The sequence below is a fragment of the Eurypyga helias genome, unplaced genomic scaffold (genome assembly GCF_000690775.1).
Source record: "Eurypyga helias isolate BGI_N326 unplaced genomic scaffold, ASM69077v1 scaffold9127, whole genome shotgun sequence".
In the NCBI taxonomy this organism is placed as follows: Eukaryota; Metazoa; Chordata; class Aves; order Eurypygiformes; family Eurypygidae; genus Eurypyga; species Eurypyga helias.
In genome coordinates, this window is record NW_010263690.1 from 52,248 (window position 1) to 65,212 (window position 12,965).

Sequence of the window (12,965 nt, forward strand, 5' to 3'; positions counted from 1 at the left end):
ATTGCATATCTGAGCAATACCATCTTATGGTCCTTCTGTGTGCAATTCAAAGACATTGTCACTGGGCATTGGGTACTAAATGTTTAAAATTATGAGCTGAATTCTTGTTGTCATAAGGGGAAACATTCCCAGTCTGGTTTTAACTGTGCTGACACTGCAGCATTCAAAAACTGAGCACAGTGCACCTTTAGGGTTGCTGTAAAACTGGACCCTGACGTAGTCTTTCCTTCTTTTCCCAGCTGCTGCCTAGGAAATCTATACCCACCACTGGAGTAGAGTCAGCATTGTTTTTCAGATGGGGAAAATGAGGCACAGTCCTTCAGAGAGAGCACAAAGCCATGGAAGTAGCCAGAAGAAGAGCACACATTAAAATTTCCATACATTCGGTGCTGACCAAAGGCTTCTGGTTGTGGTCATCACCTTTTGTTGATCATATCCATCCACGTAAGTAGCTGGAGGACAGCAAACTAGAAATGTACTACCCTGGTGCTGGGACAAGCACTATGACTTGAGCTAGTGCAGATCCTAGTCTGGGGCTGGTTGCAAAACCAGCTACTTGGTTGTTCATCCACTTTCTCTCCTTTCCTTTGGACAGCCCAGCTCCAGACTGCCATGGGGCAGGCAAAGGACCAAACCCAGTTAGTACTTATTTCCAGGGGTTCTGGACAGACTGAGCAGGAGCACAGACCAAGGTACCTTGGCTGAGGAACCAGCTTTTCTTTTATCCTCTGTACCTATCTCTGTACCAGTAACTCCAGATGACCAGGGTATTGCCTGAAACAATGTCCCATCACTGTTTACACATCTCAGGACACTTCCTGGCAAGGTTTTGGCCCCAGACAACAATTGCTGCCCAAGACTGTGCCTGGGCACAGCTCAGGAGCGGGCATTCTCCTTGAACTAAGTGTTCAAGGCCAGGCTGGACAAGGCTTTGAGCAACCTGGTCTAGTGGAAGGTGTCCCTGCCCGTGGCAGGGGGGTTGGAACTGGATGATCTTTGAGGTCCTTTCCAACCTAAACCATTCTGTGATTCTATGATTCTACTAGGAACTGTAGTAGGGCTGTTTTGCTCTGGTGGATAGGCAATTTAGCCACACTCACATGCCTTCTGTCAAGGCTCTTGGTCTCAGGGGCCAGAAAATGAGCCCTGGTACACGAGTTATGTGGGATGCATAAGTGAGTAGTGCCAGGAGGTGTACTGAGCACTGTCTTGTGCATGTAGAGCCCTGTGAGTCACAAAGACCAGTTTTGGGTTGGCTCTGTCCATGTGCCTTTGCAAGTCTAAACCTTAGCATGCACACACAGCTCCCCCTCCACCCCCCGCAAAACATCCCCTCTCCCCGGGGGCTTCCACTTAGCTTCCCTGCTAACACCAGTGCTTTTAACCTCCAGCTGAATTTCCAATCAATTGCATCCCAGTCCCAAGCACAAATGAGCGGCAATGGAAGTGGTCTGACCCCTGCCTGCTTTCCGTCACTCATTACGATGACCTTGCCCTCAGAAGCCCTCTTGTGTAACCCTCACACCCAGGAGCAGGGTGGGAGCATAGGGGAAAGACCCCAAAGGGTCTGCTGTGGAGCACTAACAGGCAGAAATAAAGCAACAGGGGAAACGGGTGTTTTCTAGGATTTGCTGGTGCAGAATTCAGGGTATTTCTAGCAATGTGCATTGTTCCTTGGGTGGTGCCATTGATGGGAATGGATGAGAGCAGTCAGAGGGTATGGGTGATGCTGGCCTGGTGGAAAGGCTGATTTTACCACGATCAGAAGAGTTGTGTATTCCCTGGGGGTGAGGAAATGGGTGAGGAGCAATGACCGGCCTAAACTCACAGCAGGCTGTACCTTACCACTGTTAACTGGGGTTTAAGTTTGCTTTGTTAATGGGAAACTGAGGCAGGGAAAGATGTAATGTCATGACATCCTCCATTAGCTGCCATATACCAAGAACCATATAGGCTCCTTGACTTCGCTATGCGATGGCATCAACATTTCACCCGTGTAGAGGAAAGCTGAGGACAAACACAGCTGCAGCTCAGGCTAAGGTGATGTTTAAAAGACACCAAGTACACACATGACATCTGTCTGAGGCTGTGTTGGACCCAACAGAAGGTGCTGCAGAGCCCTGGGTCCACTTCCCTCGGGTAGCCACATCTGGGACCAGATGGAGCACATCTGGCCCTCCTTGTCTGCTGGGCTTTTCTCTACAGAATTTTCACTGGGTCCTAGATTTGAGAGTCCAGTCTTTCTGCTCAGCTGTCCCCTGATCCCACTCACTGAAGAAAACATGCAGAGCCAAAAACTGAGTCTGACCTGCCTACAACCCTGCCTGCAAGTTTTAGCTATGGGCTGGTCTTCAGTTAATGTGATCTGGAGCAGAGACCTTTGTCTTTAAGGCTGTTAATCTCATTTTGGGATTAAATCCTAGTGGGTTGGAAATGAATCACCATCTTCCACACTTTGCTGTAGCTTTTCAGGTAACAGAGGACTACAGAAAACAGAGGATGCTTCTTACAATCATCTTTTCAGGTGGGAAAGCTGAAGCATGAAGCATGAATTGGCAGAGATGCTTAATTGAGAGTGTGCACAAATCCTGGAGCCAGGATTAAAATCTGGCCTCTGGCTCACCCTGACAGTGTCACTCCATCTGGCCAGTGCTGAAGGGGATCAGAGATGGGATGATTCCACTGAGGCTCAGCGGCTTTGGAGTTTCCTCCTTGTAGTTGAAAGTCTCTTGGGACATTCCAATATGATCCATTTCTATGTATCACCTCTCAGCCCTCCCTTTCCCCAGATCCCCTCTTCCAGCTTTTGAAAATCAAAACGGGACTGGGATTCTGCCCCCAGAAGCCATTTGATCAGAGGATCAAATATTTCCACCTTACTCATGCTGTTCCTCTAGGCTGTTACATCTGCTAGAGTCCACTCCTAAAGCAGGTGCCTTTCCAGGTGGGAGCTGAGACAAATTTGGGATGAAGGATGCTATTGTATATAAATATTTATTAACACAGCAGGCAGGTGACAATCAGGCTTTCTATGCACTCTGGAAGCTGATATGGATAGAGACAGTGGGGAATGCATCAGTCTCTACAGCGGTGGAGCAAATATGCGGGGCTGTGAGGGGTCCATGCATAAATACGGTTTTGGCAAGGAGGGGAGCAGGGCTGGGCTTTTGTCTGTCTGATCCTTGGCTGCTTTCCTTTGCTTCCCAAAGGGGCTTTGTCTGAGCTCAGCTCTCAGCATTTAGTCCAATGGTAGATCTAGCTAAGCCGGTTTAGCAGCCTTTCCAGGATGTGGTCCACGTCCGAAATGCTTCTCCAGAGAGTGGATGTGAAGTGAAGGTGAGACCTAAAGGATTTCCCAGTCCTGCAACACCCACCAAGTCATCCTTTTGCTCTTTCAGGTTCTAGTTTTCACTAGATTCTGCTTTGTCAGAAAATAAGCACGAATCTCTATAGATAAGCTGTTGCTGGAAAGGGCCAGAATCAAGTAAATCCTCATAGAAAACAGAAGAAAAGTGGATTATTAAAAATAGTACTAAAGAAAACCCTGGTTTTGAACACTGATTTTACAGAAGAGGCACTGATCCAGTACCTGTCTAAGCTCCATCCCTCTCTAGGTGCTATCCAGGGCTAACTCCTCTCCTTGCAGCCCAGCAGAGCCACTGCAGCCAAATGACAGCCAGGTCCGAGCCCGTGTTGACTCCTCGGTGTGCAATCCGTTCACAGATGCCACCGTGTTTCTGCAGGCATTTCCACCGTGCTTAGCTCCCTCACCTCGGTAGCAAAAAGAAAATTTCCAAACGGTGGCAGCTTTTTTTTTTTTCCTTCTTTCTGTTAGCAGTTCCTTGTGAATAAGGACAGAGCATACTCATTTCCCGTGTTTTCTCAGAGTGGCTGAGTGACTGAGCTTTTCAGGGCCAGGTGGTTTTCTGCCTCCAGCAAAAAGGATATTTTGTTTGATATTTGGGGACTTCCTACAGGGAAATGGGAAGCCCCAGGAAAGAAGGATTAGCTTGATGAGACTGGTTTTCACCCTTCTGGGATGTCAGCTGTGTACCAAGGTCAAGAGAAGGAAAAGTGGAAGGAGGTAAATCTTGGATGATAGCAGATCTGAGCCGGTGGGCAGAGAGGGGAAGTTGGGGTATGGCTGAACTGGTAGGGTTAGATCAGGGTGCGGGTTTTGGGAGAGGTCCTGCAGTCAGCAGTGGGGAAGGATGCCCTTTCTGCAGTCCTTGTTTTGATTTTTTTCCCCTTTTTTCCGTAGATTGTTTGTGTGTTTGTGTGTATGTCTAAGAGTGCCCTCCATTGGCCAGATCCCGGCTGCTGCACCGAGTCCTGTGTCACCAGCACATGCGAGGAAGGTGGTGGGTGCACAACCAGGGAGGTTGCCCTTCCCACATGGGAGGACTGTTCAATGCACAGGCTCTGCAAAGCAGGGCACGTTGCAGCACTGCCAGCATTCCATGGGCTCCTCCTGCTCGTGCAGAGCTGAAATCCCTGTGCTGGGGCACAGCTGCAAGTCGGACACAGCAAGCTGGAGATGTCCATCTGGAAGGTCTTGGTGGGACGGGGTGAATCGTCACGCAAGGGTATTCAGGCAGTCAGGGGAAGCTCTGACCCCTCTCTGCTCACACATGTGCCACACTGTCTGCATCCCCAGGATGGGCATGGGGTGTGCTTAGAGCATGTAAATGCGTGCAGAAAGCAAGCAGGGATATGAGGGTGGTGGAAAGCTCCAGCCTCTGACCTGGATCATCTTGGTTTACCATTACTACAGGAAGGTAGAGTGCACCACCAAACAGCTTACCACAGCTTGCAGGCTCTCAAAGTTCACTGGGATCAGTGCACACTGGATGCCTAAACCCCTTGGGCAGCCCATGTGTTAGTTTTAATGCGATTCAGCCCCTGCCTGGTTTTGTTTAAGCTGTGAAGATGTGTCTCGGGTTGTGTTTATGAACCAGGCCTGCTCCAGTGGGTGCCAGGGTGGGATGGCACACACTCAGCAAGGAGGTAGGAAAAACTACCAGGGCTCTGTGCAGTGGTGAGAGGGTGCAGAAGTCATGCTGGTATTTCACATCTCTTCATAACCCTCTGATTCATCTCTAACACCTGCACAAGGTAACCAAGATAGAAGGGCCATTTGGACCAAGCTTGTCAGCCTCTTTCTTTGAGTTGCTTGGAATGAACAACTGCCTTCTGCCAGGGGCACACAGACAAAGAAAACAATATTTTTGCCCTTTGGTTCATCCTTGAGAAATGCAGGCAAGGGACAGTCACCTGCTGTCCCCAAGTTTTAGTCCAGAAAGGCTTTTCTGCCAGACCCACAGGACTGGAAGGAAAGGGCAGGAGGGGGGGTATGTACTCCAAGTTGGAGCCAAGGGATGTGACCAGTCATGGATATCATCCATCACACAAAATTACAGAAATAACCAAGCTATCTAGACACTAGCTGTGGCAACAAAAATGGGAATATGGGCAAATTTGCCTGTATGCCATAAGAATGTGTTCTCCAACACTGGAATAATCTGTCTTTGCATTAATTTGGTATGACTTTCCCAGCTGTAGGCTGCAGTGTAGAAGATGGATCTCTCTGCTGACACTCAGCAGCCGGTCAACTGCCCATTGCATCTTCCCTCTCTGCCAGGTCCACATGTGTTGAGCCAAGGATGCAGGTGTGAAGGCGGTTTTGTCTATTCGCTACTTCTGCTCTGAGTAAAGATTCCCACTTCAGCAAGGATTAGTTGAAGGAGAAAAAAATATGTTTATGTTCCTTATGGTGAAACCTTCCAGATGCGACCGCATTCAGGGGAAATCAATTCTGAGACCTAACAACCGTAACACAGCGTCCCATTAACTGGTCTGTTTAGTTAAAGTTTGTTGGCTTTTACGGTGCTTTTCCCAGAGAGGGGCAGTGAGGGGGGATGCATTTTGTGCTCCTTGCATCCTTATTTAGTAGCAGGTCTGTGGCCAGCACGAGAAAAATTGAGTGTGTAGAGGGCAGGAGGCTTGGGTTGAATCCCACGCACTGAAGTCACCATTAGGGACCAGATCTCGGCACAAGCCCTGTCTCCTAATCATCTCGTTGCTATGGAGGCACCGCTGGCTCCTGCTTCCAACCGGGAAAGGCAGGTTTCTTTACAGTCTGGACCAGAGGTTAAGATGATCCCTGGCTGGCTTATTGGTGTGAAGGTCGGATAGACTTCGGCTTTGCAAAGGCTGTGCCCGCTTGCAAAGAGCACGAGCTGCTCAGGCATTCCCTGACCACGAGGGAGAGAAGAACCAGTGGTCCCTTTCAGAGTCTCAGCTAAACAAGCACATTTCTGTTACCAAAGCTGATATTTAAAGCACTCACCATCATTTGCAGGCAACCCCTCCTGCTAATCTGGATGACCTCTTTGGAAATGTATAGGATGTTTGGTTGATGCCTGTGGTTTTCATTGCAAGCAAGCCCTGCTTTGCATCAGCTAAACAGGCTTTGTTCCCAAAATCTGGTCCCCGAGGCAGGCAGGAGTCTGGCACGGGGAGATTTTCACTGCGGAGCTTTGCAGGCTGCAAACCACTGTCAAGAGTGGGGACCTGACTTCTAAAAAATTTAAGTGCAAATGCATTTGGACTCCATGCTGATTAGTGTCAGGTTTAACAGACACTCAGGAATCTTCTGGCAGAGGCTGCAGTAATTTGAAACTTGGATGAAACACAGTTTGCAAATAGCAGATTTGATTTTCGACTTACCCAACCCTTTCCTTCCCATAAAAAAAAGCTTTTGCAGAAAAGGGGAGATGCAGGCACAAAACTTCCATATAGCGTGAGGAGAAAAACCAAGGGGTGAATGTGAAGATGCATTTGGCTTCTTATCTTTTCACAGATGCACAGGATGGTCTATGGGCTTCACCTCTTATTTTTCAATCTCTCCTGGGATTGGGTTTAGCTGCTTGTATTGTAGATTTGCTGGGAATTTGTATGGCTGCTGTGAAAGTTTCCTGTTTGCAATCTGGGAAGGCAGAGCCAGACAGCAGGGTGGGAGATGGCTGGACTGGGAATGAGGCTGTGGACACCACGGCGCTGCAAGGCGGATCAGTGACTGCAGTAGAGAAGACCTGTATTCCCTCCTCTCGTCCAGCATGTGCCCCTCTTCATATCTTTTCACACTAATTTCTTCCTGGCAGCGCCACTGTGGTCCCTGATCATGGAGAAATACATCCTAGACGATCTGAATTATTTTGGGATTGCAGCCCAGGACAATGTTAGCATCTCAGGAGTTGGGCTGCTTGTGCTCAGGCTTCAATGCAGAGGCCCTGAACACTTGCTTTTCACTAACCTGTGGACCACAGAGGCTCCTGAAATCAAGGCAGTAGTCTGATTTGGTGGGGGAAGCCTTCCTCCCAGAGGTCTTCTGAAATTGGTCAGCAGCCCTGCTTTGAAGGCAGTAAGCGCTGCTGGGCCAGGACAAGCCTCACACAAGGGGAAACTCCTCATTTTCTCTACCTGGTGTAGCCAAAGGGGCAGGAAATGAAATGATGGGAAATTCAAGAAGGAAAAGGTGTCATAGCTGTATGCTCAGCAGTGGGAGAAGCTCTGCCCCAAACACTGAGGGTCTGCCCCTTCTGCCTGTCAACCCCTGCATCTCTTAATAGTCCCCCTCCCCAAACATGAGGATGCACACTGCATGGGGAGGGGGCACAAGACAAAGAGAGTCCTGCTACTGATAGTGTTTCCCCCTCATTATCCTTCCCTGGAAAGAGGAGAGGTGGAGGAAAGGGAGCACAGGAGGGTCTTCTTGGTGGGGTAGGAAAGAGGGACACTTACAAGAGTGCAGAGGGTGCAGGAGTCAGGCATGGAGTGGGGCACAGGGGTCAGCAGTTGGGCTGAAAAGGGGATCTGGGCTACAAAGGGTTGCAGGGCATGGGTCCTATAGGGCAATGCGGGGTGGATGTTACTTCTGCTGAAGGGGGTCTGGGGGCTGAAGGAGGTCCTGGGGCTGGCAGGGAGGACTCACTCTCTGGAGATGCTCTCTGCCCAACTACAGTATTGCAGGGTCTGAGGTGTCCTGCACACACAAGCAAAAGGCAGGGTGGCTGCTTGATGTGGGAAGACCTAAAATCTGCCTCTATCACCCTTTTTTTCCTCCTGTGATGAGCGCACAGCTCCTTCCAGCCCTGGCCTCCTGTCTGGGCTCAGAGTTAGAAGAGGGTTGGGGTACTGAACAACAACTCCCTTCCCTGCACTGGTTTGGTGGGAGAGGGGGGAGGAGAGAGAAAAGGAAAGACAGAAAGAAGAAGAAAAAAAACCAAAACAAAAAACCAAACAAGGGCCAGCAGGAGGAAGAGAGGAGGCAGAGCCCAGCTGCCATGCCAACCTCCAGCCCACCCTCCCCAGGTGCAGCCTGAACCCTGGGTTGAACCAGCACCCCGGCTCTGTTGGGATGGAAAGGGGTAGAAACTCCCTGAAACAGAGATCAGCGGTTAGAAATCACTGCAAAGGGAGGGGCACTGCATGGGCAGAGGGCACTGGGAAAGCAGGGTCAGCGCTATGTTGTCCCTCCTTGTGAGTCACATCTGGGCCTCTCCTGGGGGCTAGGACATCCCAGGGATGGGGAGACCCCCCAAACCTAGCATGGGTATGGTGATGTGGGGACGCACAGTGGAATGTGCTGGGATTGGGGAAAATTTGTGGATTCTCAGCCTTACAACGGGTTAATAAAAAAAACCCCAAACCAAAACACCACCAAAAAACCCCAAATTCAAAATCTTTTCTCTTTCTCTCCCCTCCTTCTGCCCTTCCTTTTTTTCCAGGTGTTGTTTATGGCCACAGGAGGGAGCTCAAATCCAGAAATGAGAGGATTGGCTTGATTTCGGATCCAGAGCCTCTTAAACTCTCACTTTTCCTCTAAGCTGGTCCCTGTTATGTCCAGGATCTGGCGCCTGCTTGACATTTACTTTGAGTTCCAGAGGACCAGAGACCTAGGATGAGGAGCATTGGATCTGCCCTGAACCTGCTTTTGGTATCGCCACTCTACTTTGTGTGGACCGTGGTCGCTCTGGACCTGGCACAAACTCCCTGCACCACCTTGGTCCAGGGAAAATTCTTTGGGTATTTCTCCTCCTTTGCCGTCTTCCCATTGAACTCCTCTCTCTGCTCTTGGATTATCCAGAACCCTGACCCTCGGAGGTACACTTTGTACATGAAGATCCTAAAACCTACCGGCGTATGTGACCACCAGCACATCCGCACCTACCAGTTTGATTCCTTCCTGGAGTCCACCCGCACCTACCTGGGCATGGAGAGCTTTGACGATGTGTTGAAGCTCTGCGACGGGTCCACCCGCTATGCCTTCCTCCAATCCAACAAGCAGTTCCTCCAGATGAAGCAGACCGCACCACCGGGAGTGGAGAGCTGGCCCGTGCGGTGGAAACCCACAAAAGCTCAGGAGAGGGACTTCTCAGTGGAGTACCTCGTGGTGGGCAACAGGAACCCTAGCAAAGCCGCTTGCCAGATGCTCTGCAAGTGGCTGGATGCATGCTTGGCCATCAGCAGCAGCTCCCACCCATGCGGCATTATGCAGACCCCATGCTCTTGCTCAGGAGGGGAGGTCCTAGATCAGGCCAGTGAGATCCTGGGGTTCACAAGGAAGAAGGAAGATTGCTATAAGGATGGAATTTACTTGGAGAACTGCATGAGCAGCCCCAAGGACAGCAGCGGAGTAGAGTTCCTGGGTGAGTGGAGGGCTGCTGGGGCTGTTTGGGAGGGAGGGATGGTTGGGCTCTCCTCTCCCAGGTCTAAAACTGTTCCTGTCACTCCTGTGTCTGGGTCTGCACGTACCTGGTATGAAAACCTTATTTCCTAATTGATAGGTGCGTCTGGTAACCCTCGGTGCCTTTTTATGAGCCTGTGACTGGAACTGCAAAGCAGCTTCCCCTAAATATACCCCAAAATGTTTCACTAATTGCCAGGGCTTGTGACCTGCTTGTTTTACTTCTGCAGCCTCAGAGCTGCTGAGGGGAGAGTCTTACATGAGGGTGAGCAGTTTTCCAATGTAATTACAGAAGTCCTAGAAAAGACAGAATCCAAGCTACCTCCCGAGGCGGGCTGCACTCAGCAGCCCTACCAACCATTTTAATTAATGGAGAAAACTTAATTCTCAGGTCTAGTTCGAGGGAATGACAATAGAAAGCATGCCCATTTGTTCTCAGCCTCATTTTCCTTCTGGAGGCTTACAGAAAGAAAACTCACCATGCTGATTTTGTGGGGTTACTTGGTACCTTTCCTGGGGCTCATTCCTCAGATATTTCATGAGTGTTTTGGTGATGATCTTGAGTACAGTGTGGGCTGGAAAGAGACTAGAGAAGTGGAAGACGCATGACAAAAAAGGGCTATGAATAAGGGTGAGATGTTCCTGAGGTCTGATCTGGGCACTGGTGTGGGGAGAGAAATGGTCCTTCCAGAGACCTGACATGGTCTCCACTGGTGTCATGTAAAGCAATAGGGAATCGGGGGGTCCAAAAGCAATCCTTTATTTCAGTGCCTGTGTCAGATCTGCTCTGATGTGTTTATTCTCAGCTCCCATCCCTCCTGCCACCATACAGGCTATGTAAAGCAGAGGTGTGATGCTAAATGGGAGCCTGGGCAGTGGGAAGGGGAGCCTCCAGTTCGGTAAGGTTCAGAACTGCAACTGACCCCCACTCCAGGGTCTCGTCTCCTTCAAGTGATGGATTGAAATGTCCTCTGCCACAGGGAGAAAGTTGGCATCCATCTATCTGGCTTTGGGGCTCCTGCCTGGTTTTTGCAGCCAGCCCTAATCAGGGAGGGAATTTCTCAAGGCGGGGGGAAGGAGGCTAAAATTCGTCTGCAGTAGGAAGGAGGTTACCAGGCACAGGTCCAAGCTGTGCAGCATGATTTTCTTGCAGACCGCAGTCTGGTGCTAGCTGAGAGATTAGTATATGACCAGGTATTAGTGCTTTCGTCAGTGTATTTTGGGGGAGATTTTGTTTCTCACTGATCTGTGAATCAATACGCGAAGGCACAAAGCCGAGCCATAAATCCTGCAAATTAGTTCTTCAGCTGTGCCTCCCTCCCCGGCTATGAGCAACACGGCAATATTCGCTCTCCAGATTTCGGATTTCTTTGCAGTACCCTTTTCTCCTGTGTGAACAGCTTGCGAGGAGTACCGTGTTGGCTGCCTCCTCGCAGTGATGCGAGCTTCGTTAAGTCATGTGTCATGCCTTGCATTTGCTGATTGGATGATTTATGCATTCAACCCAAGCAGCGTGACCTTTTTCATTGCAACCAGAGGTGAAATTTGAAATAAGATTTTCAGCAAATCCTGAAGCATTCAAGCTTAATATTGGCTTTTGTAAAGACCTCTCCTAGTCCAGCTTGAGTGCTTGAATGTTCCCAGAAAATAAATATGAAAGAGGCTCAAAGGTGGCTGAATCAAAATCCTTTTCGGGTATCAAATATTTGTAGAGAGCGTAGGTAATTTTTTTGCTGGCTGCTCACATCTGCTCCATATTGAAGATACAAAATTATCATCTTCACTGGTGGGATGGCATCTACACAGAAACGCTGCTTGCAGGGTGCCCGGCCTCTCCATGTGCTGCTCTGTCTGTCACTGTGTCTGTTCTGATTTTTGCAAAGGCTTGATTAGGAAGATGGAGGCGAGATCCAATTTGGACAGAGAGCCAGCGATTCCTTAACAGCATTTTGTGGGTGGAATATTTTGATAGGGTTCCCGATTTCCAAACACTGAAGCTGATTATTGCTGTCATTGTTGTCCTCATTGTATTTGTAGCATTTTTTTTTCCTACAAGCTTCCCCCCTCCCCGCATTTCTTGAGTCATTTGTGGATTCTGGGCCTGTCTTGACACTTTCATCTTTGAACAAGGCTGCATGTGTGTGTTGCAATAATCTATTCTCATTACTTTGAAGGCATGTAAAGGATTGCTAGATACCCAGATACCACCCCAAAATGTGGAGCCTGATTTTTCACAGAATCACTAAGGTTGGAAAAGACCTATAAGATCATCCAGTCTAACCATCAACCCAGTAGTACCATACCCAATAGACCATGCCCTCAAGCGTCACATCTACACGTTCCTTGAACACCTGCAGGGATGGTAACTCCACCACTTCCCTGGGCAGCCTGTTCCAGTGCCTGACCACTCTTTCAGTGAAGAGGTTTTTCCTAATATCTAATTAAAACGCCCCCTGACACAACTTGAGGCCATTTCCTCTTGTCCTATCACCAGTTACCCAGGACAATCGGCCAGCACCTGCCTTGCTACAACCTCCTTTCAGGGAGTTGTAGAGAGCAATTAGGTGTCCCCTCAGCCTCCTCTTCTCCAGGCTGAACACGCCCAGCTCCCTCAGCCGCTCCTCATAAGACTCGTTCTCCAGACCCTTCACCAGCTTTGTCACCCTTCTCTGGACATGCTCCAGCCCCTCAGTGTCCTTTTTGTAGTGAGAGACCCAAAACTGAACACAGGATTGGAGGTGCGGCCTCACCAGTGCCCAGTACAGGGGGACAATCCCTGCCCTGCTCCTGCTGACCACACTGTTCCTGATGCCGGCCAGGGTGCCATTTGCCTTCTTGGCCACCTGGACACACACTGACTCAGTTCAGCTGGCCATCAGCCAACACCCCCAGGTCCTGTTCTGCCTGACAGCTTTCCAGCCACTCGTCCCCAAGCCTGTGGCGCTGCCTGGGTTGTTGTGACCTAAATGCAGGACCTGGCACTTGGCCTTGTTGAACCTTATACAATTGACCTCAGCCCAGGATCCAGCCTGTCCAGATCCCTCTGCAGGGCTCTCCTACCATTGAGCAGGTCAACACTTCAACCCAATTTAGTGTCATCTGCAAACTGACTGAGGGAACACTCAATCCCCTCATCCAGATCACTGATAACTATGTTAAACAAGACCGGCCCCAAGACTGAACCCTGGGAGTCACCACATGTGACCGGCCACCGATA

The 12,965-nt window shown here is 49.7% G+C and overlaps 1 protein-coding gene across 1 annotated transcript; it reads left to right on the plus strand.

Annotated features, from left to right (window-relative positions):
- Positions 1 to 8,962: 8,962 nt before the first annotated feature.
- LOC104512946 (brain-specific angiogenesis inhibitor 1-like) lies at positions 8,963 to 9,710 on the plus strand (the record flags this gene model as incomplete). The annotated part of the gene is made up of 1 exon (XM_010156139.1): positions 8,963 to 9,710. A coding segment is annotated over exon 1 (748 nt), but the record flags the coding sequence as incomplete, so codon positions are not given.
- Positions 9,711 to 12,965: the final 3,255 nt, after the last annotated feature.